Below are 23,472 nucleotides of genomic sequence, written 5' to 3'. Positions count from 1 at the left end.
GTTCGGATCCTTGGACGACTCGAGGCGGAGGCGGAGGCGGGGCTGGGTGAGGAGGGATGCTATGGCGCGCGGGGCACTGTGGGACACCGTGTGGGCAACGTGGGGCGGGACGGAAGCCTCTTTGGGTCAGACTGCGGGGACGCGGGAAGTCCGGACGCCGTAGCGGCCTGAAGAAGACGCTTGAGACCGAGGTGCGGGTGCCGGTGGCGGCAATGGCGGAGAGGCCCGAGGACCTAAACCTGCCCAATGCCGTCATCACCAGGATCATCAAGGAGGCGGTGAGCAGCTTCGGCGGGCGGATGGGCCAGGGCCGGACGAGCGGGCAGCAGAGGAAGCAGGTCCTGGGCCGGCAGCTTTATTCACCCACCTTCTTTTTCCAGCTCCCGGACGGTGTCAACATCTCCAAGGAGGCTCGCAGCGCCATCTCCCGCGCCGCCAGCGTCTTCGTGCTGTACGCCACTTCCTGGTGAGGCAAGCTGAGCTAGCCAGAACCTAGCTGGGCTGAGGCGTAAGGGGGTCGCAGAGACCTGCCCCCGGAGTCCGCGGCCTGGGGCCCAGACCCCAGTAATCGTGTCCTACCCCCGTGCGGGAAAGTTCAGCCCTCATCCAGTTGTTGCAAGGTCTGAAGCAAACTAAAGCAACAAAATTGCTTTGCTTTAACCCTTTTGTACGGGGAAGGGAGGGACTTAACCACGTCACAAAAAAAAATCCCTGCATCTGAGATCTAGGCTTTTCCGTACCACCTCTGGTGCCCCTTTTCCACCCACCCCATAGGCGGCAAGAGGGGGTCTGACGGCCCCTGAAACCCTTTTGTCTTTTTTTTTTTTTTCAGTGCCAACAACTTCGCGATGAAAGGGAAACGCAAGACACTGAATGCCAGTGACGTGCTCTCAGCCATGGAAGAGATGGAGTTCCAGCGGTTCGTTACCCCATTGAAAGAAGCTCTGGAAGGTAATGACCCTCTTCTTTGTTCAGCCAAGTAGATGTTCATCCTGTGTCACCTGCTCACCTGGCCCTGAGTCTTCTCCGCTTGGGTCCCTGTGAGAACAGGAAACAAGTATTGGACGTGACTCAGAATCCATTCCGTTGGCACCGCCTCAGATCTGATTTGTATTTTTCCTTCTCTGCCCCAGCTTTTCCAGTTATACAGTGGAGTTAGCTGTTGCAGTCTGCTTGGTTCAGCCCTGCCTCCTAACCCCCCACCTTCCTCCTTACAGCCTACAGGCGAGAGCAGAAAGGCAAGAAGGAAGCTTCAGAGCAAAAGAAGAAGGACAAAGACAAAAAAACAGATTCAGAAGAGCAAGACAAGAGCAGGGATGAGGACAACGATGAAGACGAGGACAGGCTGGAAGAAGAAGAGCCGAATGAGGAGGAGGAAGTGGACAACTAACGGGATGGGAAGACTGTGGCACGCTGGAAAGTACCACCCTGACATGTGGTACGTTTGTGAGAAGCTTTTCCCTGCTGGTCAGAGTAGTCTTAGCCAGAAAAGCCTGAGAAGATCAAAATAAAAACTGACGACTGAATCATCATCAAAACCAGCACTTCCGTCAGAGCATCTGAGTAGCAGGGTCCTGTGTTGCTAAATCAGTCTGAAGGTAATGACTTTTAGGCGAGAGGGATTCTGGGCGGCTAATGTAATTAGTCAATCTGATCTCTCCTGTTTCCTTACATACGTGGTTAGGCAGTTTTTGATCCCCAGTTCCCTTCTGACCCCACCCCCAAAAAAGTAATAATAACTTCCATGCTGCCTGCTGTGTTCCAGATCACAGAGGCAGTCAAAGCTCAGGAAAAATTGGGGCTTTGAGCATGGTCAGCCGGTTGTGACTGTACAGGATATGGCAATACTAGCTTATTATTACAAGTGGTTAGAATGGTTTAGCTTTAGGAAAGTACTAAAAGACTATAGGAGAATAATGAAATCTGTTGTCTCTTCACTTCAAGGTAACATTGAATTTTGATTTCCACAGACCCACTGGCTTGCAGCCCCTCTATATTGCCTGGTAGGCATTTGGCCTGCTGGGGTGGCTGCTCTCTGGCCTCATAAGCTTTTAAAGCAGCAGTGTAGAGTGGAGTTAGTCAAGCAAGTGTGCTAATATCTTACTCTTACCAAAACAAACAGAAAAACCCCACAAAAACAAAATGGAAAAAAAAACACAGATGGTTTGGTCTTAGTTGCACCTCACTGCCTGCCACTGTATCGCTTTATTGTCACCTCCTGGAAGGTATAAAATTCCAGGCTTTCTCTTCTTGTAGTCCATTTCCCAAGCTTGCGGCTTTAATTTTTTCATTCTTCCAATTCCTGACAAGTTCCAAACTTTATTCTATGCACATTTGGTCCCTCTGTGCTTCTCCCTTCCTGTCTCTCTTCTGCCTCTCTTCTGTTCCCCATTCCACTTTCTCTCTCCCTCCTTTTCTCACATCTGCCAACCCAGAAACTTTGATAACCTGCTTAAAGGGCAGAAATTTGATGGTGCTCAGGAATCTAATCCCCACCCCCAAAAGCCAACCCCTTTAACTGCTTCTAAAGTAACTCTGTTGATCTTATTTTTTTTTTCCCTTGACATGTGGTGCCCCAAGCACTTTTTTGTTTGTCTCTAAGTTGAGCGCTTGGAGGTTGACAGGTAGTGAGGTGTATGTAGTTTGACACTGTTAATTTGTTAAACGAATACAGCCAAAAGTTTGTTGACGACTGAGTGAAGACTATTGAGGAAAATTATAACGCTTTGTATAAATAAAGAACATTCTTGTTAAAAGTGGTGACTCCCTTTCATCCTGCTTGTTTATAGTATGCTTTTGGGGAGGACCCACTGATCCTGCCTCAAAGAGTTCTTGACATGTGGACCCGCCCAGATCTTTGTAAACACGGGATCCTGCGTTACCTTGGATGGCCAGCAGATGCTGCTCTTCGACCACAACAAGAGGTTTTCATGGCTCTGCTGGGCAACCTATGCGTACTAGTCGCTCAATGACTCAACATTTATGGAGTCCCTACTATGAGGCTGGCACCGTTCGAAATGCTTTCAAGTATAAACTCTGAAACTCTATCAAGGAGAGCTATTACCTTTGTGATCTCAGCCACAACGCTATATTCTCTAATGTACAGAACTTTTTAAATCATGAATTTATAAATAACGTTTCATAAAGGTACAACCCCGGTAGTCACTAGATCTGGTGGTTTTTCCTTTTCCACAAAAGAAACATCCTTTCTTAACTCCCATGAGCACTACTCAGCTAAACTCTCAAGTCCCATCTGGACTCCTGTGGCTTCCTTTGAGCTCAGTTTTTTGCCTCATCTCTGCTTGCCCTAGCTTCTGTGTACTGCTTGCCAAGTGGATCTTCCTGGAACATAGCTGTATCCCAGCCCCTCACTGTGTCCCGTTAAATCCATACTTAAACCTGGTACACAAAACCTGCTTAAGGAGGGATTGCCTTACCATCTATTCCAATCCATTTCTACTTTATTGTGTAAGTCTCCGGTCATTGAATCCCCAAAAGAACTCTCCTTGCACATGGTTTTAGTTAGCACATTTTGACTACCTAAGCCAGGTTTCCTGAGAGCGGGAACTATGACTTAAAACTACAGAAGTGGGGCCTAGCGGACTCAGTTGGTAGAGCATGTGAGTCTTGACCTCAGGGTAGTGAGTTCAAGCCCCGTCCTGGGTATAGAGATTACTTAAAAGAACTGGGAGGAATCTGAGGTTATCAACCAGTTTTTTCCGAGCACACCCTAATCATTCCTGTAGGGGTATCCGAATTTTGAAGGTTGCTTACTAGGTTAAGGCAAAAATCTCATCTTTTGTAAGCCACCTCCCTTCATGCCTAGAGATTCTGATCTGGATTTGGAGGGTGAGAAGGTTTTCATCCTTACCCAGGTAAAATCGCATTTGCAGGGACATCTAGCGGGCTCAGTCAGTGGCACATGTGACTCTTGATCTTGGGGTTGTAAGTTCAAGCCCCATATTGGGTGTAGAGATTACTTAAAAAATAAAATCAGGGTACCTGTGTGACTGGGTCAGTTAAGCCTCTGACTCTTGATATTGACTCAGGTTCCTATCTAGCCCCAGGTGGAGCACCTGCTGAGTGTGGAGACTGCTTGGGATCCTCTCTCTTCCTCTCTGTCCCCATCCCCAGCTCGTTCTCACTCTCTCTCAAAAATAAACTTAAAAATCGTTTAAAAATTACTTTTGCAGCCTAATTCTATTTTTGCTGATGGGAAATGGAGGCTCATCAAAGAGAAGTGACTTGCTTAAGATCTTACCACTAATTTATGAAAGCTAGGATCCTGTTCTAGTGGTCCATGGCCTTCTATTTCTCTTTTTTTCTTTAATTAACTTTTTATTTTAGAACAATTTTAGTTTTCAGAAAAGTTGCAGAGTGCAGAGAGTTCCCATATAATCACCCAACTTTGCCTCATGTTGACATCTGACATAACCATGGTACCTTTGTCAAAACAGAAAAATACCAAATACCAAACTATTCGTATTTCACCACTTTTTCCACTAAAGGCCTTTTTTGATCCAGGATCCATTCCAGAATACTACATTGCATTCAATGAACCAATTTTATCTTTCAGTTGAGATGAGACTCACAGAACATAACATTAATCATTTTTAAATGACCAATTCAGGGGCACCTGGGTGGCGCAGTCGGTTAAGCGTCCGACTTCAGCCAGGTCACGATCTCGCGGTCCGGGAGTTCGAGCCCCGCGTCAGGCTCTGGGCTGATGGCTCAGAGCCTGGAGCCTGTTTCCGATTCTGTGTCTCCCTCTCTCTCTGTCCCTCCCCCGTTCATGCTCTGTCTCTCTCTGTCCCAAAAATAAATAAAAAAACGTTGAAAAAAAAAATTAAAAAAAAAAAATAATAAATGACCAATTCACTGGCATTTAGCACACTCACTGTGTTGTGCAACCACCACTTCTGTCTAGCTCCAAAACGTTTTCATCACCCCAAAATAAAACCCTGCACCTGTTAAGCAGTTATTCGCTCATGCTTCCCTCCCTCCAGTCCCCAGCAACCACTAATCTCTTGCTAGCACTTGACAGCGTTTAGCACCATGCCTTGTACCTCCCTGGGAAGTACTCACAATAGTAGGTTTTGAGGGGTTTGTGGGTTTTTTTTTTTATTATTTTTTATTGAAGTATAATATGCCTACTAAATGGTGCAGATAAATGTAAATGTAAAGTTGGATGAACTTGCACAAACACATCCATGTAACTTGCACTCATATCAGTAAACAACATGACCGGCACCCTAATAAACCCCTTTGGTCTCCCTTCCAGTCGCTCTCCTCCTCAATTGTAATCATTATCCTAACTTCTAACAGCACAAGTGAATTTTGCCTGGTTTGTATTTTATATAAATGAAATTATACAATATGTGTTCTTGTGCCTGACTTCTTTTGCTCAACATTATGTTTAAGATCTAGTCACATTGTTGCATTCACAATACTTTTTATGGAGAAGATGGAAAGATTAAAAGTATTTTCAAATTTTGGGGGTAGGGTAGAGAATGGGAACAGGTTTTCTCGCCAAGAACAAAATGTGAGAAATAGATCACACCAAACAGCAGCATTCTTAAATTTTCCACTCCTACTGAGCTCTTTGAGGTAAATAGTCCTAATTATACCTAGTTATCAATAAACTCTGAGATGGAACTGGTGTCATGAAAGAAATGAGCAGGGGTTCTACACAGGGTGGAGGGGGGGATGGGGGGCGGGGGGGGGTGGGGGGGTGGAGGGGGGGGCACTAATTACCCATATGAGTTGAAGGAGCATGACTAGTAGGCATTGCAGAGAAAACCCAGTGTGACACAAGGCAAATTATTTAATCTCCCCAGAGATTGTCTTCCCAGTCTGTAAAACAAGGATAGTAACATAATTGTCATCAAAATTAGGTAAGTGAATGCATGATACTGTCCCTCTTTTTTTTTTAGTTTTTTTTTTTTTAACGTTTACTTATTTTTGAGACAGAGAGAGACAGCATGAATGGGGGAGGGTCAGAGAGAGGGAGACACAGAATCTGAAACAGGCTCCAGGCTCTGAGCTGTCAGCACAGAGCCCGACGCAGGGCTCGAACTCACGGACTGTGAGATCATGACCTGAGCCGAAGCCGGGCACGCAACCGACTGAGCCACCCAGGCGCCCCGTGTCCCTGACTCTTAAATCCACAAAAAATATGACCTCATTGTCCCACCTCCCTTATTTGGCCACAGATCAGAACTCTAGTAGCTGGAAGCTACACAGGCCTCATATTTCCCTAGCATTAAGCCTCTCTGCCTGTTTAACTTGGAATGTAAAGAGGTATAAAACGGGTTCCCGGTACCAATTTTGAGAAATAAAATCTGAGAGTGAGAGTAAGTGTAATACAACCAACTCACTGGCCTCCTCTACAAGTCAAAGTCAGCTTTTCTATAATCCCTAGTGCACCTTGATAAGGGCATTCCTTTGCTAGAGTATTGATCTCCACCCCCTACTTCATTCACCCAAATCCTACCAGTTCACCCAAGCCCCATAAGCCTCATTGGTTCCCTCCTGCCCCTGAACATATTCTGCCCAAACCGCGCACAGCCCTTTGGTCAAATGTCGCATTGTACCCATCCTAGACTGGCCCGATGCCCCTATCAGACTTAGAGCTTTTCCGGAATGCCCATGTCTTTTCACATCACCTCTCTCAATCCATGGCACAGAGCAGGCTCTGAGTAATTACACTGGAATAAATTTTCCTCTGAAAACCTGGAAGGCCGCCTGGTGCTGAACTCAACAGCTTTAAAACACTCAGTCTGCAAAAATGGACGTAGCTATTGTTTTCGGTATTAAGGTGTTGTTTTAATGTCCTTGACATCCAATTATTCTTTCAACGATTAACCAGCGCCAAGTATGCACTAGACTGGGAAAAGGAAAACTGTAAAGAGAACCTCAGGGCTGTAAGCGCATCGGAGCCCGACTCTCAGGGACCCCTACTGCACCTCCTCTGCGCGCCCACATAGGACCCCACTGTCCTTCCGCTACCCAAGCTCCGGCCCCAAGTAAGGGACAAGGAGGAGGGGGGAGGGAAACGAGGGCCCTCCTGCCCTTTCGCACACCTGACTGGCCAGGCCTCGATGAGTGTGGGCGGGGCCGAGGCCGGAGCTGACCAGCCCGCCAGCCCAGTGCCTGTAGGGGGCGTGGCCTTAACGCTGATTGGGGCGGGCTGCAAGGGGGGGGAGATGCTTCCGGGTGAGCTGCCCCGCCCCCACGTGGGCCCCGGGAGACTAAAACGAGCTACGGCGGTGGCGGGAGCGGCAGCTCTGAGCCCTTGAGGAGCCAGGTGAGTGGGGGCCGGACTCGGGGAGACGGCGGACTTGGAGGTGGAGGCTGTGGCACCAAGAGTCCCTTGTCCCCAGACCCAAATGTGCCGTGCGCCTAAAGCGCTGGCGGTGCAGCCGGGGGCAGAGTCCTTGTGGCGCCCTTGTTTAGATTGCCTTGCTGCATCCAGGATTGGGGTCTCCGCGGGGATGTAGCCATTGGGGGCCCGGCTCCGGGCTCTGCATCTCCTCTCTGGGGTCCACTCCCTTGGAGACCCTTGGTGCGTTCTCTATCAGTGCAGAGCCTGAGGGGCCTTGAAGGATTTGGGGGGCGGGGAGGAGGAGGAGGGAAGTGGAGACAGTAACAGTCGCTTTGTGTTAGATTTATACATAAGTCACATCCATTGGCCCATTAAGGCTACAACAGCCCGTTGAGGTCGGTTCAAGTCCCCATTTGCCAGATACGAAACTGAGATCGCACAGCTGAAAAGTGACAGAACCAGGATTTGAACCCATGTCTACCCATCTCCAAATCCCACACGCTTAACCATCAGGCTGTCAGCTGTAGCCAAGTCCAGAGTCAACGTTCTGCCTCCTTCCTCATACCCCCCTATTTCATTCAGAGTTCTCCACAAGCCCAACTCTGCTGGTAAGCAGCTTTGAAATCTATACTTAAAGTAGCAAGGGCTAATGGTGGGCACTGAGAACTGGGCTGCTGGAGACCTGGATTCTAGGCCCAGATCTGCCACTGACCCCTTGCGAGATCTTGAGCCAGTGTCTGCCTTTCTCTGAGCCCAGTTCACCATTATTTCGATGATGTAATCAACAGGCTTTAAGGAGCCTCTTAGCCAAGATATTCTAGGAGTCTGTGGAACTGGCCGATTCTCGTTGTGGCTCCAAATGGCTAAGCCCAGAAGAGGCTGGGCTCTTCAAAGCCCTAGGTCAAGGCCTCGGTCTCCTGCTTCTCTTTAATCCCTGTATCCAGCACAGGGGTGGCTCAGGGTAGATATTCAGGAAATGCTGGTTAGTTGGTCCCTTTTCAGAACTGCCTGACAGCTGCTGTCCTGGGCCCTTCTGGGGCTTTGGATTTCTCAGCCCTGGCCACCTTCACTTAGTTGGCCCTCCTGACTGCCTCCTCCCCAACTAGTGGCAGAGCCTGCCAGAGCTGGCAGCAGTTCCCCACCCTCTGCGCCAAGAGCACAGCCTCTGAAATCCTCAGCAGAGCATAACATGGGAAGTTCAGGCCTTGCAGCTCCTTCTGACCCACCCCCTCACCCCCATTCTGGCAGCTCTCAGGTCCCAACTTAGTTACTTAAGGAAGGAAGTACCTTCATAATCAGTCTGCAGAACTACCTCTTGCACGAAGCCATCCTTGGCTCCTGGAGACACAGGCGCCTCCCATAGATTAACATCTAGTCCACCCTCTACTGTAGCGTCTGTGTGGTATCTCAGAAGACCCTGCAGCCACACAGATTTGAGTTCAAGTTCTCCCTTCTGGGTGTGGTGGGGAAGGCACTGCTGGGCTCACTCCAGATCTCCTTCCAGTTCAGTTCTGCTCCGAATGATGATAAAAGTAGCTACACGTTTACTGTGCTGCTACCTGGTGCCAGGCACGTACCTCCTAACTATCTCTAATCTAATTTCCGCAGCTTTGCAGGTTTGGTAGTATCATTCCCATTTTATAGATTATGAAATGAAGGCCCTGAAAGGCCAGCAACCTTCCCTGAAATCACCCACACAGCACAGATCAGACCTGGGCCTCTATGACCCTGAAACAAGGTTCTTTCTACACCCTGTGCTGCTGCCTTCCAGCTAAGCTAACCTGCTCTAATGTGGGTGAGCATAGGTGGTCCCATGGTGAGTCCCACGGTGACTTGCCATTGTCTTTGAGGTGTCACAGGATTTAAGCTGTGGCTTGCAGGTCCCTTGATTTGGAAGAAGTGCCCTCCCAAATGTGTGGAAATCTCCCAGTCTTGAGGGACTTTTTGCAAAGCAAAACCTTGGCATGGATTTGGCTCTGCAAACAGGCAACTCTGGCTTAGAGGCTGTTTTTCTATTCCACAAATATTTAGTTATTAAGTGCCTGTTGTAACAGAATGACAGTGTGTGGTGTAGGTGACAGGGCACTGGACTAGAAGGCTGGAGACTCATGGTCAAGCCCGGCTCTGTACCTGACTCACTGTGTGATGTCAAACAAGGCCTGTCACCTCTCTGCACCTCGTTTTCCACATCAGAATGTAAGAAATGGACAGGATTGGTGATTCTCAACTTTCTAATTTTCTCAGCACTGACACCCGTTTCTCAAATCAAATCTCTCCCTAATCCTAAAATTAAAGAAACAGATGCAGGGGTACCTTGGTGGCTCAGATGGTTAAGCGGCCGACTCCTGATTTTGGCTCAGGTTGTGATCTCACAGTTCGTAAGATCGAGCCCCGTGTTGGGCTCTGTGCTGTCAGCATGGAGCCTGCGTAGGATTCTCTCTCTCTGCCCCTCCCCAGCTCACGTTCGTGTGCACTCTCGCTCTCTCTTGCTCTCTCTCGCTCTCTCTCTCAAAATGAATAAACATTTAAAAAAACAAAAAGGAAGAAGAAACAGACACAAATGGTTGTGCCCTAGTGAGGCCTCCCCCTCAACCCTCTCACCCTTGCCCCTGCCCCCAACCTCCCAGCCTCCTTGTGGTAAAATTTGGGCTGCAAAGCACCTTGGCTGGCCTGCTGTGCTGCTTCTGATAAGCAGAAGGCATTTGCTGGCCCAGCCTTCTAAAGTAGATGGGGAGTTGAGGTCAGTGGAATGCAGCTTTGGATTCCAGAAGACAGGGTCCTGCTACAAAGGTTGTTCTCTAGGAGGTGAATCAGAGGCACGTTCAAAATCTGACTGGGCTCCAAACAAGTCACTTAACCTCTCTGAGCCTCCGTTTCCTTATCACTAAAAGTTGGAAGGACCACTGCGGTTAGATGAGATACATGTAAAGGTACCTGGTCCAGTGCCCAGCACATAACGTACACTCAGTATCTTTTCTCTTGCCTATCCATCTCTCCCACCCACAAGGCAAAGGTAGTACAGGCAGAGAGATGCCTGTTGAATCAAGTGTTTATCAAGTGTTTATGGGTATGGTAGATAAAACCCTATACTCACTATCTAAAACAGATTCAAATTCTGGCCCATTACTAACCAGCTGTGTGGTCTTAGGCAGAGGACTTAACCTTTCTGAGCTGAGCTAACCTCTAGCAGACCTGACAGCAAAGTCTTGCACAAAATGGGCACTTAGGACTTTGCATCTGCTGAATGACTGATTGCTCATTTAGGGGCTAGGACATCACTGGGGAGACCTGACTCGCCTCTGTGTCCAATGATGTGGTTGGCCGAAGGGTGTGGTAGTAGGGTGGGTCCTTGTGTGGCTCCTGATAACCCCAGCCCTGCCAAGGAGGAGAACTGGATAAAATGGGCCCCTGAGCTGGTTGGGAGGGGGGCTAAAAGGACCTGAGAGAAAGGCATTATCAGCGTACTCAAGGACCCCCATCCCCCATTCTCCACCTAGGAATTGACACCAGATTTCTAGCCCTACTGTTTTATTTAGCCTCTTAACTTGCTAAGTGTAACCTTGGGTAAGTCCTTGCCCTTGCCTGGGCCTTGAGGTCCATTCATACAAGGAGAGACTGGTGGCTCTTTTTTTCCCCCCTACTTGGCTACTGAGTATTGTCCCAGGCACCTCCAAAAACTCAGCTCCCCACCACCCTCTTCCTGCCTTGTCCCTGTCTCCATTGCCGTCTGGGTCACGGAAGCTCAGAGCATCCGTCCCAAGAGACTGACTCTTGGCTGCCTTACGGTAGCCCTTCCTTTTCCTCCCATCTACCCCCACAGTCTCTGTGCTCCTCTTCTCAGCCTGCAAGAGTTATCTTCCTAAAGCCAGGCTCTGACTAGGCTACTCCCACCTCCCCACCTCCACCTCCCTCCCCTCCCCCATCTTCCCTGTCCTCAGTCTGGCCTCCCTTTGTCCCCTCCCTAGGACACACATCTTCAATTGTCTTCTCAGCCCTCAGAACAGCCTTTCCTCCTTCCCCACCTTTGCCCCTCACTTCCCTTCCTGAGGGAACATTCGCCCCTTTCCCTCTGCCAAGCTGAACCCACTCATCCCGAAACATCCAAATTTAAGCCCCTGTCTTCCTCCAACGAGCTTCTTCCAACCTCCAAACTCACATTGGAACTCCTGGTATGCTTGTGGTGGTTCCTCTCTGAGAGGTACTCCATCCACCCTACCGCCTGGACTATAGTGCCACCTTGATGAGAAATCATGTGTACAAGTGCCCAGCGTGGCCTGGCATGTCGTAGGTGCTCAAGAAATGAATGGTAATGCCCCAGCTTCCTTCTGTCTTACACCACTTACTTGGCATTAGGGCATATTGTCTTATACTTCATGTAGTTAAACATTTACTGTGTGGCAGAGTGCTGGGGGGTGGGGAGGAGGGCAGAAGTGAACTCACTGTGGACCATGCCCTGCAGAAGCACTGTCTACTGGAAGGACCTAAGTTAGATCCACAAAGAGCTGTTACATAAGAGAGATTAGGATCTGGGCAAGAGAGGCTTAGTGGGAGAGGGAAGAAGGGGCACCTGGTAGGATTTGGGGGCGAGGAGGTTGTGGAGAGAGCACAAACCTTCTAGGTAAAGGGGACGGAAACCTTCCAGAAAGTGGCCAAGGCCAAGTGTGGCTTGTGCTTGGGGAGCAGCGGGAGGCCGTGAGGCTGGAAAAGACAGCTTCCATGGCCACTCTACAGTTCTGTCTGCCAGTCTGTCTGTCTGTCAGGTGCTATTTAATCCTCTTAGTGTGTGTTGCGCCAGGCCAGAAGTCGCCTGGCCAGAAGTCTCTGTACCGAGGTGTTAATGGTGCTTTTCTCTAGAGGTAGAATTACAGGAGATTTTTCTCTTTTTGCTTATCTAAAATTTCTGCCAAGCACGTGAACATTTTTCATGGAATAAACAAGGTTTAAATGTTGGCTATATCAGTGCTTCTCATCCTAATTTCTAATCCATCACAGATTGATTTCCTTGGATAACATACAATAAAATAAAATTGAATTGCTGGAGAAATGTTATTTGAGAAAAAGAGAGAGACCCTATAAAACACAAGTCCAAATCTTATGTTATTAGGTTCCAGTAGCCAGGAGAGTGTCCGAAGGACCTACTTCTCTTTCTCTACTCACCTCGTCGTAGACCGGCAGGCCTTGGCGAACCACATCGGAGGTGCACTGGCCAGAAAGCAGCAGAGGCAGGAATCTGGAAGAGCTTGGGCGGGGGGGGGGGGGGGGGGGAGGGGGGGCCATCTCCTGGAGACAGGGACCATGTCTCACGTGCCTCCTCTTGTCCCCCAGAGGTGTACACAGAGCTGAGGGCACAGCAGACACCTCGGGAGCCCTCGGTTTCAACCAGCTGGCTGCCTATTGCTCTGCCCACCATGCAGCCCCAGTCGGTTCTGCACAGCGGCTACTTTCACCCGCTGCTTCGCGCCTGGCAGACGGCCACCGCCACCCTCAGCGCCTCCAACCTCATCTACCCCATCTTTGTCACGTGAGTCCCAGGAATGGTCCAGGTTTCTGGTCTGTGTGTGTGTGTGTGTGTGTGTGTTTGAGAGAGAGAGAGAGAGAGAGAGAGAGAGAGAGAGAGAGTGAGAGAGTGAGTGTGTGTGTGTGTGTGTGTGTGTGTGTGTGAAAAAGAGAGAGAGATTGAGAGTGGGTTAAGGACAAGTTTTAGGAACCAAACAAACCTTGAAAGAACTCAGTCTTCCCCATTTGGAAAATAAGAATAATAACCCCGGCCTGCCATCCTGAGCTTTTGCAACAAGACAGAAGCTGAGAAGGCATTCTGTAGATTTGTAAAGAGCTACGTACATGTAAGAGGTGGCAGCCGTGATTATTAATAATAGCAATGGCTGACATTTATTGAGTGCTTACTGTGTACCGGGTACTATGCTAAGCACCTACATGTATTCTCTCATTCAGTCCTGACAGTATTTGTGTGAGGAAGGTATGGCTATTATTCCCTAGAGTGTCATCTCCACGAGGGCAGGGATTTGTGTCTGTTTTGTTCAGTTTGTATCTCCAGAGAGTAAACAGTACCTGGCACATAATAAATGCTCGATATTTGTTGAATGAATGAACGAATCCACCCAAATACAGATGAAGGGCCTGGCCTCAAAGAGACATGGTACAAGTTGGCCAAGGTCACCCAGCCAGTAAGTGGCTGGGAGGGCAGGCGAGGGCCTGCTGACTTTAGAGTCCGAGTTCTTAGCTATTTGACTCCTTCCTGTGATTACTGTTCTTTTAGTCCAGTCGCTTCTGTTGTCACTGTCACTCTTTTGTCGTTCCTGTTACTATTTCAGGCCCTGGGCTTGTCCAGGCAGGGAACCAGACACTGGACCCCAGCCTCCTCCCACCGTCCCCGCTTCTCTACTCCTTCCCATCTCCCCAGCCATCCCTCCCGGTCACTCCCTTGCCACTGGCCCTTCCCACAGCCACCAGTCCATAGCCCACCCCTCCCCGCTCTTGCAGGGACGTTCCTGATGACGTACAGCCCATCGACAGCCTCCCGGGAGTGGCCAGGTAGGGGACGTGGTGGGGAGGGCCAGGGGAGGATGGAGGGAGAGATTTCCCAGGTGGAGGTGCCAGGAAGCAGACCCAAGAGATAGATCTGGAGAAGCTCCCCAGCCCAGTAGAGAGAAGGGTTTTCTCAGGGACAGAGTTGCTCTACAACACAAGAGGCAGCCTCATAAAGGGACGAGCGATCCATTCATCACCAGAGATGTCACAGCAGAGTCTATTGCGGGGGAGCTGGACTGCAAATGGGAGTTCAGCAAGAACCTTGGAGGGGCCTTCCAGAGCTAAATTCCATAGCTCTGCTTCTGCAGGCCTCTGTTTTCCCATCTGTTTGGTGGGTGCATTCCTACCCCTCCCTGTATTGTGGGGCTTGAGCCATCCTGGTGCCGTGTGCAGCTTGACTCTTAACAGACAGGTGAGGGGACCCCTTGCCTGGGACCTACCTCATTTTGGGCCCTCCACCCCACCCCCATGCAGATATGGTGTGAACCGGCTGGAAGAGATGCTGAAGCCCCTGGTGGAAGAGGGCCTGCGCTGCGTCCTGGTCTTTGGAGTCCCCAGCAGAGTCCCTAAGGTGGAGAACCAGAAGCAGAGTTGGAGGGGAGGGCAAGGGAGGGAGGCGTGAGGGTGAGCTGAGGTTCCACGCTGACCACACTCTTATTACCGCCACGTGCTGGCCCTGGGGCCTGGGTGAGTGGACACTGCCCCTGTCTAATGACCGCACCCATGGAGGGACAGGAAGCCTAGTAGGACTGTGACACCCTGACCGGGTAGGTCAAGTGCCCTGTGCAAAATGCAGACAGTCCTTACTGCGTCCCTACGCAGGGAGCCGGGTGGTCCGTGAGGTCTGGCTGTCCTGCCTCCGGAGGGCTTCAGGTCACAGACTTACCGCTTTGTCCTTCCCTGGCCACTAGGACGAACGGGGCTCTGCAGCCGACTCTGAGGACTCCCCAGCCGTCGAGGCGATCCGTTTGTTGCGCAAGACGTTCCCCAGCCTCCTGGTGGCCTGTGATGTCTGCTTGTGTCCCTACACCTCTCACGGTCACTGTGGTGAGCTTCCCCCGCCTCCCCAAGCCCTGCTGCCCGAGACCTCCTGCAGGTGGGATAGGCCAGGGACCTAGACGCTCCCCCAAACCCGGCCGTCTGTCCTGCAGGGCTCCTGGGCAAGAACGGCACATTCCAGGCCGAGGAGAGCCGGCAGCGGCTGGCAGAAGTGGCACTCGCCTATGCCAAGGCAGGTGAGTGAGCCTCCGGCAGAGATGAGCAGCTCCGGGTCAGGGAGGTGGCAGAGTGGATACGGGGGTCCCGGAGTTCTCAAGGCCACCCTCTGCCCCTCAGGATGTCAGGTGGTAGCCCCATCGGACATGATGGACGGACGTGTGGAAGCCATCAAGGAGGCCCTGATGGCACATGGACTTGGCAACAGGGTAGGGTGGGGAGTGTGGCAACGGGTGTGGGGAGGGCAAGGAGACAGCCTGGACCAGCCCTGTCCCCACATGTGCTAAGAACCACAGAAGTGAGAGGCACCTGGGTGGCTCAGTCAGGCGTCCGACTCTTGATTTCGGCTCAGGTCATGAGCTCACAGTTCGTGGGTTCAAGCCCCATGTCAGGCCTTGTGCTGACACCGTGGAGCCTGCTTGGAATTCTCTCTCTCTCTCTCTCTCTCTCTCTCTCTCTCTCTCTCTCTTTCTCTCTGCCCCTCCCGCACACATACACTCTCTCTCTCTTTCTCTCAAAAATAAAATAAATTAAAAAACTTAAAAAAAAAGAATCACAGAAGTGAAAACAGCACTGGACGAGGCCTTTGGGATCCATCTCAACCTCTGCACCTCACATGGGGAAACCAAGGCCCAGAGCTTTAATGGGACTAGATCGCGGGCACTCTGCTTCCCAGCCTACATCCTTTCTCTCCCTGTCACTTCACCCTGACACATCTGGAAAGAGCTGCCTGAACCCTGACCCCCACTTTCTCCCTGTAGGTATCAGTGATGAGCTATAGCGCCAAATTTGCATCCTGTTTCTATGGACCTTTCCGGTAAGTGGGGATTGGCAGGGGCCCCCTCTCAAACCCCTGACCCATCAGCCTAGAGCTGGCGCCCACCCTGATGCCTCTGCTTCCCAGGGACGCGGCCCAGTCAAGCCCAGCTTTTGGAGATCGCCGCTGCTACCAGCTGCCACCAGGAGCACGGGGCCTGGCCCTCCGAGCTGTGGTGAGTGACCAGACCTCGAGCCCCACCTGGCCCGTCCCCCTCTCAGCTCGCCTCCCAGGCACTACCCACACGGTACTTCATCCCTCAGGCGCGGGATGTGCGGGAAGGAGCCGACATGCTCATGGTAAAGCCAGGAATGCCCTACCTGGACATCGTGCGAGAGGTGAAGGACAAGGTGAGCAGACGGAGCAGAGACCAGCAGAGAGGCTCAGGGAAATGAGCGAGCTTGTCCACAGACTCTGGGACCTCAGACTGGGAGACTGCAGACTCTGAGTTCAGAGAAGTCGGCCCCTGAATAGGAATCCTTCCACCACATCCATGCCTCGGAACCCCCACGGGGTGCCGGCCCCGGGGCTCACAAGGGCCTTTGAGCAGCTATGCTTTCACAGTTCGAGAAGGGGCCAGGCTAGGGGCACCTGGGTGGCTCAGTTGGTTAAACGTCTGACTCTTGATTTGGGCTCAGGTCGTGATCTCGCGGTCATGGGATCGAGTCCCTTGTCGGGCTCTGCCCTGAGCACGGAGCCTGCTTGGGATTCTCTCCTTCTCTCTCTGCCCCTCCCTCCCTCCCTCTTCCTCTCTCTCTCAAACAAAAATATAAACGTTATTTAAAAAAAAAAAAAGAAGAAGAAGAAGAATGGGCCAGGCTGCCAGCAGCAGTGACACAGAGGATGGGGCTCCAGATGCTCACAGGTCGAGCAGGGAGGAAGGGACATTCCTGGAGGCACGCCACCATTCCACTTCAATTCATGTACCCACCGCTGCTTTTCTTCAGCACCCTGAGCTCCCGCTTGCTGTGTACCACGTTTCTGGAGAGTTCGCCATGCTGTGGCACGGAGCCCGGGCCGGGGCATTTGATCTCAAGGCTGCTGTGCTGGAGGCCATGACCGCCTTTCGCCGCGCAGGTAAACAGGCCGGGCTGGGGGGTTTTGACCTGTGCCACGGGGCTGATGGGCACTTTGCCTAGAAAGGGAAATAAAGTCATGAGACAGCCTAGAGCCTTATGCCTGGAAATACCAGTGATGTAAAGAAACACAGGGTGAGGAGGGGATATGGAATTGCAAAACAGAACATGGAACAGTGAAGACAGCAGAGCTGGCTATTACATTTTGGTTTTGAGACCTCAGCCAAGCCACTTCTGTGAACCTCAGTGTCCTTGTCTATAAACCGGGGATAAAAAGTACCTGATGCATGGCTGTCAGGAGGATTAAATGAGATATGTATAATCAGCAAATGCTCACCACTCCATAAATGGGAACTGGTTTTGTTGGTGTGCACAGCATCAGAAGGGCACTTATAACTTACTTATTTCTTCCGTTGTGCATTTTATCCGGTGGCAAACTGAGGCCCAGTAAGAGAAAATGACTTGCCCAGGGTTACACAGTGTGCAGAGCCTTAACTGACCAGAGCTGGGCTCAGTCTCCTGTTGTGACGCCCACGGGCTGTGCCTCTTCATGGTAGCTGCCTCCCCCACCCTTGGCCCTCATCTCCCGGAAGGTGTGCCCAGAGCTGATGCCTGGCTTCTCCCCGCTTCCTGCCTCTGTCCCCCGACAGGTGCCGACATCATCATCACCTACTACACGCCTCAGCTATTGCAGTGGCTGAAGGAGGAGTGATGGAGACGGCGTACAAGACCCCATAACTAGAACTTCTAAAAGGTCCCAGGGCCTTGGAGAAGTGAAAACCAAAGTAAATGCTGCTTTAGAACTGTGCCCGCGCGCTCTTCCTATTCACATGCTGGTAGGTGCTTTCTGCCAGCATGCTTTCTGCCAGCATGCCAGATCCCGCCACTCGAGTCTCACCGGCCATCCCGGGCTTCCCTGCCCCTCCCCTGGGTCATCCCTGAGGCCCTCCTCCACCACCCCAGCTCCTTCTTCTGGCGTGGCTTCATCTTGAAAGCTACCGGGAGCCAAGGGCACAGGCTTGGCAGGGCCCGGGAGAGGGGCTTGGAGCATTAGGGAAAGAGGAGGGCGGTTGCATCTTGAATCATGAGAAGCTCTGGAAAGCCCGAGGCCTCTGGCAGCATAGATGGGCCCTGGGACAGAGGCCTAGATTGACATCTTCGGGTTTAGACTTGAGATTTGCCACGATTCCTCCAGAAGGTGCTTCCCACCTGGGTCCATGTTGCCAGGCTGCCTGAGATCGTCTGCTTTGAGCCATATACCCAGAGAAGAGTTACTTGTTCATGAGCAGAAATGCTGCCTTCTGAAGATCAAAGTTCAGAAGCAAAGAGAGAGTCCCTGGCTGTTCAAGATGCCACCACCAAAAAGGCTTTTCTGTCGAGAAAATTTTTGAGAACATCGGCTCGGTGCCCAGACACAGTGCCGGGTACTGGGGATATAGCAGGACAGACCTCAGCCTGTCTCTGTGTATGAAATCTATGCAGGGATAATAGGGAGACAGACAACAATGAGAAAACAAAGCAGTTACAAGTTGTAATAAGCGCTTTGAAGGAAAGAAAGGATCTGACACCAAAAATAACAGACCATGGGTGTGTCTCAAGAGGGTGGTCGAGAAGCCCTCCCTGAGGCCAAGGGACAAGAATGGATCCTCCCAGAGAACAGAGGCAAGTGCACCAGAAGCTGCAAGAATGACACAAAGTGTGCAAAGGTCCTGCAGTGGGAGGAGCTTGGCAGAGCTCCTGGGAGCAGGGTGAGGAAGAGGAGGGTGATTGACCCGACCGGAGGTTGGAAAGGTAGGCCCTGCACCTTGTAAGAAGCTTGGTCTTATTTTGCATTTGATAGAAAGCCATCTGAAGGATCTTAACCAGGAGTTATGTGTGTTCCACTTTCCCACATTCTGTTGCCATGAAAAAAAGGAAGCGTGAGAAAGAGGCTGGTTGGGAGGCTCTCGTAGACCCCAGAGAGCACTGACACTGGCCTGGACCAGGGTGGTGGCAGTGGAGGCAGGAAGGAGTAGAAGTATTCAAGATACATTAATTCAGGCAGAATTAGCAGATTTTGCCTGAGCTTTTTAAGTCTAGGGAACGAGAGGAAACAAGGGTGCCCTCATGGGTTTCTGGCTTGGGTGCCTGGATACGTGCTTTCATTCTTCCGAGACTCACGGCATAATGTTCCTCTTAGGAAAGGTTAAGGCCTGGCTATAGAGGGGCCATTTTGCAAGTCTCCCTGCCCATCTGCAAAGTGACAAGAAATCCCAAATCTCGGGCCAAAGCAGGTTCAATTCAGACCTTAAAGCAGTACAATCCATTTTAAGTAGTACAATTACGAACTCCCGGCAGCTCCTGTAGACAGACCAGTCTCCTCTGACTCCTGGTGGAGTCAGAGCTGCGGCTGACCTAACTAAGGACCCGATGTCCTGGCCCCTTGGCCCCTGGCCCCTGAGCTCATTTCTGATTAGTATGAAGGGGAACGTTCTTCAGCACCATCCCAGACTCATCATTGCCAAGCTAATATGAGGCCTGGTTCTTGTCAGCATAGAGAGACAGGAGACAGACCTTGCTCTTTAGGTATAAACTCCACAGGAGGCAAACCACTCTGCATATGTCCCAGACCCCCCCCCCCCCCCGCCCCAGAAGTAAACGTTAAGCGGAATGATGGTGAGTCTCCGTGAGGAGAACCAGGAGGTCGATGTGTCACCGGTGACGTGATGGGTGCTGTGAAGGTCACCAGGACCTGACTGGGTTTGAAGGGTCAGAAAATGCTTCCCTGAGAGGCTGACATTTAACCCTTGACCTGAAGATAAGCAGCCAAGCTAAGAGCACTCTGGGCAGAAGGAACTCCATGTCTAGAATGAGGTAGAACACAAAGCAGGTGTGGCTGGAGCACAGTGAAGGACAAAAAGACCAGGGCCAAGCCATGCGGGGGTCAAAAGCCATGTGTAAGGAAGATGGAAGCTGTTCCAGACTCTATTCCAAGAGAAAGGAAAGCCATCTGAAGGATTTTAAGCAGGCGAACAACGCACTCTGATTTTGCATTTGATGAAAACATTTGACAGCACTGGCAAAGCGCAGAGGAGAGATTTTGTAGCCTGGACTGGAGTGGTGACAGAGGGGGTGAAGAGGGGAATGGATTTAGGAGGTCGATTTCATGGGAAGGATAAACTTGGTTTGAGCTCCTGGCGGCTGATGGGCCATTTACTAAGATGGGAAAGCTTGGGGGAGAGGGGAGAGGGGGAGTCCTAAATTTAGCTTGGGTTTGCAGTGAGGGAGCTATACCTAGAGAGTTGATGACTCACCCAGGGCCACTCACGTTGTAGCAGAACTGGATCTAGAACCCCCATCACTGAAAACACTTCTGGTTAGAACTAGAATTTGAACCCACATAGCTCAACTGCAAGGCCTCTACCTTTAACCACTGTGCACACACCATCTCCTAGTGAACAGCCAAATTAGGGATCTAACATGATGCTATTCAAGGGGGTACATCAAGGGCTGAGTTGCCTTCAGGCATCACAGTCTATGTGCAGTGGTGCCCTCTGAAGTCAGGATTTGTCATCAGAAGCCACCTAGTATCTGCTCCAGCCCCACTGTTTTGTTTCCAGAGGCAATGGCCAGGCAGGCAAGCTGAAGGGGTTTAGGTGGTCCCGAAGGATCTGGTTCCTCCACAGTCCCAGTCTCCTGCTATGTGCCCTGCTCTTGCTAGTCGTAATTTTATCCTTGTTCAGAGAGAACTCAGCTTTCACAATTGGCAAGGCATATTCTCAGACTTCCAAGCATCACAGGCAGTTGGTGAGCATTCAGGGCCTCTTAATGAGACCTGCCTTTATTTCCCTCTGATGTGCCTGCTTAGATGGTAGCTTGTCTGTTTCTTATAGGTCCTTCCTAAAGGCCACAACAAATAGCCAATACATTCCACCAATCTCACTTCTTGTTTTTGTTTGTTTATTATTGAGAGACACAGCATGAGCATGGGAGGGGCAGACAGTGGAGGAGACGCAGAATCCAAAGCAGGCTCCAGGCTCTGAGCTGTCAGCACAGAGCCTGACACGGGGCTCAAACTCACAAACCGTGAGATCATGACCTGAGCTGAAGTCGGACGCTCAACTGACTGAGCCACCCAAGGTGCTCCCCAATCTCACTTTTCTACTATGATCCCTAAAACTACACCTTCAGTGGGCAAATGGTTGAGGGTCCCAAAAAACAACAGGTATTTCAACCAACCACTTTACTAACAATTCCCCAGCTAGGAAAGGAGGACTCCTGACCTGCCCCATACCCCATAGCCTACATGGACTGTGCCAATTCCACATATAAGGGCCTGTGACTTCCAGCGTCCCATATTCCAGATACTTATGGTTGCAAGTGACACAATCCAATTCAGTAGCAAAAAGGTAAATGATTGGTTTTTATAACTGGATTTCAATAAGGTCAGGTGTGCTTGGGTCTAGGGTTAAAGGCTGTCATAGAGGCTATGTCTCTTCATAGTTCTTATATGGTTGCCTCAGCTTGGCTTTATTCTAAGATGGGTTTTTGCCACTTGACAGCCACAGGATCCTTAAATGGTCCTTATGACTTACAATCCCAAAGAAAGACCCTCTCCCGTCATTCACGACAAGTCTCTGGAGCTCTCTGACTGGCCACACTCAGGTCATATGAACCAGCCTCTTCATTCAGTCACCATCAACAATGGCATGGGAGATGTGGCACCATGACTGACCAGGTCTGCCTCATTACACAGAAGTCTAGTGGAGTCTCAGAGCTTTGCAGCAGTGGTCCCCCATGCCTGGAATGCTTTTCCCCAGAATCTGTGTGGCTGTCTCCTTTTTATTGTTAAGATCTTGGCTGACACGTCACTTCCTCAGAAACCCTGCCCTGACACCCAATTTAAAGTCATTCCCCAGTTACTCTGTATTAGTCAGGATTCAAGTTCAGTGGTCACCACAAAAGCCAAGGTAATGATAGCTAAGAAGAAAATATTTCTCTCTGAGCAGTCCAGACCATGTCAGCTACATGGTGTGGTGGGTCCAGGCGCCCTCCTTGTTCCGTCCTCCTAAACACACCTCGGCTTCCATCTCATGGTCAAAGATGGCGAGTTCAGTTCCCACCATTAGCTCCTCTTCAGTCAGCAGAAAGAGGAGAAAGATGAATGGAGGGCAAGATGCTTCTTTCTAAGGGCACACCCCAAAAGTTGCACATATCACTTCTGTCCGTATGCTCTTGTCTGAGCTTAGTCACGGTCGCAGCTAGTTGTGTAAGGTAGGCTGGAAAACAGAGTCTAGTGGGGCAGCCAGGTGGCTCAGCCGAAACTTGGATTAAGTTACTAAGGAAAAAGGAGAGAATGGATATAGGGGCAAATGGCCATCCCCATCATATGAAGTGTCTTGTAATCACTCAAAACAGTGGTCAGGACAGCAAAGAGGTCGTTAGAGACCATCTAGTTACACACTCTAATTGTATAGATGGGAGACAAACCCAGAAAGGGAAATTGTTCACATCCACACAAGCCATTGGCAGACCAGGGCTGGGCTTCAGGTCTCCAGACTCTAGGTCCAATGCTCAAAACTGGAGAAGGGATTGGTTTCAGGGGAACTTTAGCTTTTTAGGTGTTATCCTAGCTTCAGATGCATTTTTATATTCATGTGTTTTATCTAAGAAAGTTATATTTGTGTGTTATTTGTGTAAATAAAAATAAATGAAAACATGGCCAATGCGTATATGAAAAGGTGTTATCTCCATTAGTCAACATAGAAATTCAAATTAAAACCACAATGATGGGGCGCCTGGGTGGCTCAGTCGGTTAAGCGTCCGACTTCGGCTCAGGTCATGATCTCACGGTCTGTGGGTTTGAGTCCCACTGCAGGCTCTGTGCTGACAGCTCAGAGCCTGGAGCCTGCTTCCGATTCTGTGTCTCCCTCTCTCTCTCTGCCCCTCCCGCACTCATGCTCTGTCTCTGTCTCTCTCTCTCTCTCTCTCTCTGTCAAAAATAAATAAACATTAAAAAAATTTTTTTTTTAAAAACACAATGAGATACCACCATACTTCCATCAAAGTGCCTAGTTTTAAAAAGAGATAAGCCAGTGGTTGAGAATGTGCAGCTATTGGAACTCTGAGACATTACTGGTACAACCACTTCAGAAAACTGCCCCTATCCACTAAAGCTGAACACATAGATAGTTCCTGACTCCATGATTCCACATCTAGGTATTTACCTAACAGAAATGTGTGCATATGTTCACCCAAAGACCTACATATTCAAGAATGTTCATATCAACATTTTCTAATGTTTGTAATAACCAAAAACTGGAGATAACCCAAGTGCCCATCAACAGTACATTGTGGTGGGGTGCCTGGCTGGCTCAGTTGGTACAGCACGTGATCCTTTGATTTCAGGGTCGTGAGTTCAAGCCCCAAGTACTTTTTAAAAAGTTCACTTAATGGGGCACCTGAGTGGCGCAGTCGGTTAAGCGTCCGACTTCAGCCAGGTCACGACCTCG

At 50.3% G+C, this 23,472-nt stretch overlaps 2 protein-coding genes across 5 annotated transcripts; both read left to right on the top strand.

The window, feature by feature from the left end:
- Positions 1-23: 23 nt before the first annotated feature.
- On the top strand, positions 24-4,007 carry POLE3 (DNA polymerase epsilon 3, accessory subunit). 2 transcript variants are annotated; one of them, XM_045469322.1, is made up of 5 exons: positions 30-278; positions 381-466; positions 833-951; positions 1,218-1,438; positions 2,790-4,007. In XM_045469322.1, the coding sequence occupies exons 1-4, from the start codon at positions 57-59 to the stop codon at positions 1,388-1,390; spliced, it is 600 nt and encodes a 199-aa protein (XP_045325278.1). In that variant the 5' UTR covers positions 30-56; the 3' UTR covers positions 1,391-1,438; positions 2,790-4,007. The 2 variants fall into 2 exon arrangements, with proteins under 2 accessions (XP_045325279.1, XP_045325278.1); XM_045469323.1 differs by lacking the exon at positions 2,790-4,007 and having other exon boundaries at positions 24-278; positions 1,218-2,756.
- Positions 4,008-7,178: 3,171 nt separating this feature from the next.
- Positions 7,179-22,687, top strand: ALAD (aminolevulinate dehydratase). 3 transcript variants are annotated; one of them, XM_045470099.1, is made up of 13 exons: positions 7,179-7,306; positions 12,429-12,521; positions 12,650-12,845; positions 13,826-13,876; positions 14,348-14,444; positions 14,785-14,920; positions 15,025-15,108; positions 15,209-15,297; positions 15,850-15,905; positions 15,993-16,080; positions 16,169-16,255; positions 16,853-16,982; positions 17,632-22,687. In XM_045470099.1, exons 3-13 carry the CDS (start codon positions 12,733-12,735, stop codon positions 17,691-17,693), a joined length of 993 nt encoding a protein of 330 aa, XP_045326055.1. In that variant the 5' UTR covers positions 7,179-7,306; positions 12,429-12,521; positions 12,650-12,732; the 3' UTR covers positions 17,694-22,687. The 3 variants fall into 3 exon arrangements, with proteins under 3 accessions (XP_045326055.1, XP_045326054.1, XP_045326056.1); XM_045470098.1 differs by having other exon boundaries at positions 12,429-12,546; XM_045470100.1 differs by lacking the exon at positions 12,429-12,521 and having other exon boundaries at positions 7,184-7,306.
- The last annotated feature ends 785 nt before the right edge of the window (positions 22,688-23,472 follow it).

Source organism: Leopardus geoffroyi, chromosome D4 (assembly GCF_018350155.1).
Source record: "Leopardus geoffroyi isolate Oge1 chromosome D4, O.geoffroyi_Oge1_pat1.0, whole genome shotgun sequence".
Lineage (NCBI taxonomy): Eukaryota > Metazoa > Chordata > Mammalia > Carnivora > Felidae > Leopardus > Leopardus geoffroyi.
This window is presented reverse-complemented; position numbering and strand designations above follow the sequence as displayed.

Bases quoted from the DNA above. Each gene is read 5' to 3' on its own strand.
- ALAD (XM_045470099.1), top strand. From the start codon at position 12,733: ATGCAGCCCCAGTCGGTTCTGCACAGCGGCTACTTTCACCCGCTGCTT. The intron at 14,445-14,784 runs GTGGAGAACCAG...CCTGGCCACTAG, and splicing joins TCCCCAGCAGAGTCCCTAAG to GACGAACGGGGCTCTGCAGC. The intron at 15,109-15,208 runs GTGAGTGAGCCT...TCTGCCCCTCAG, and splicing joins ACTCGCCTATGCCAAGGCAG to GATGTCAGGTGGTAGCCCCA.
- POLE3 (XM_045469322.1), top strand. From the start codon at position 57: ATGCTATGGCGCGCGGGGCACTGTGGGACACCGTGTGGGCAACGTGGG. The intron at 279-380 runs GTGAGCAGCTTC...TTCTTTTTCCAG, and splicing joins CCAGGATCATCAAGGAGGCG to CTCCCGGACGGTGTCAACAT. The intron at 467-832 runs GTGAGGCAAGCT...TTTTTTTTTCAG, and splicing joins GTGCTGTACGCCACTTCCTG to TGCCAACAACTTCGCGATGA.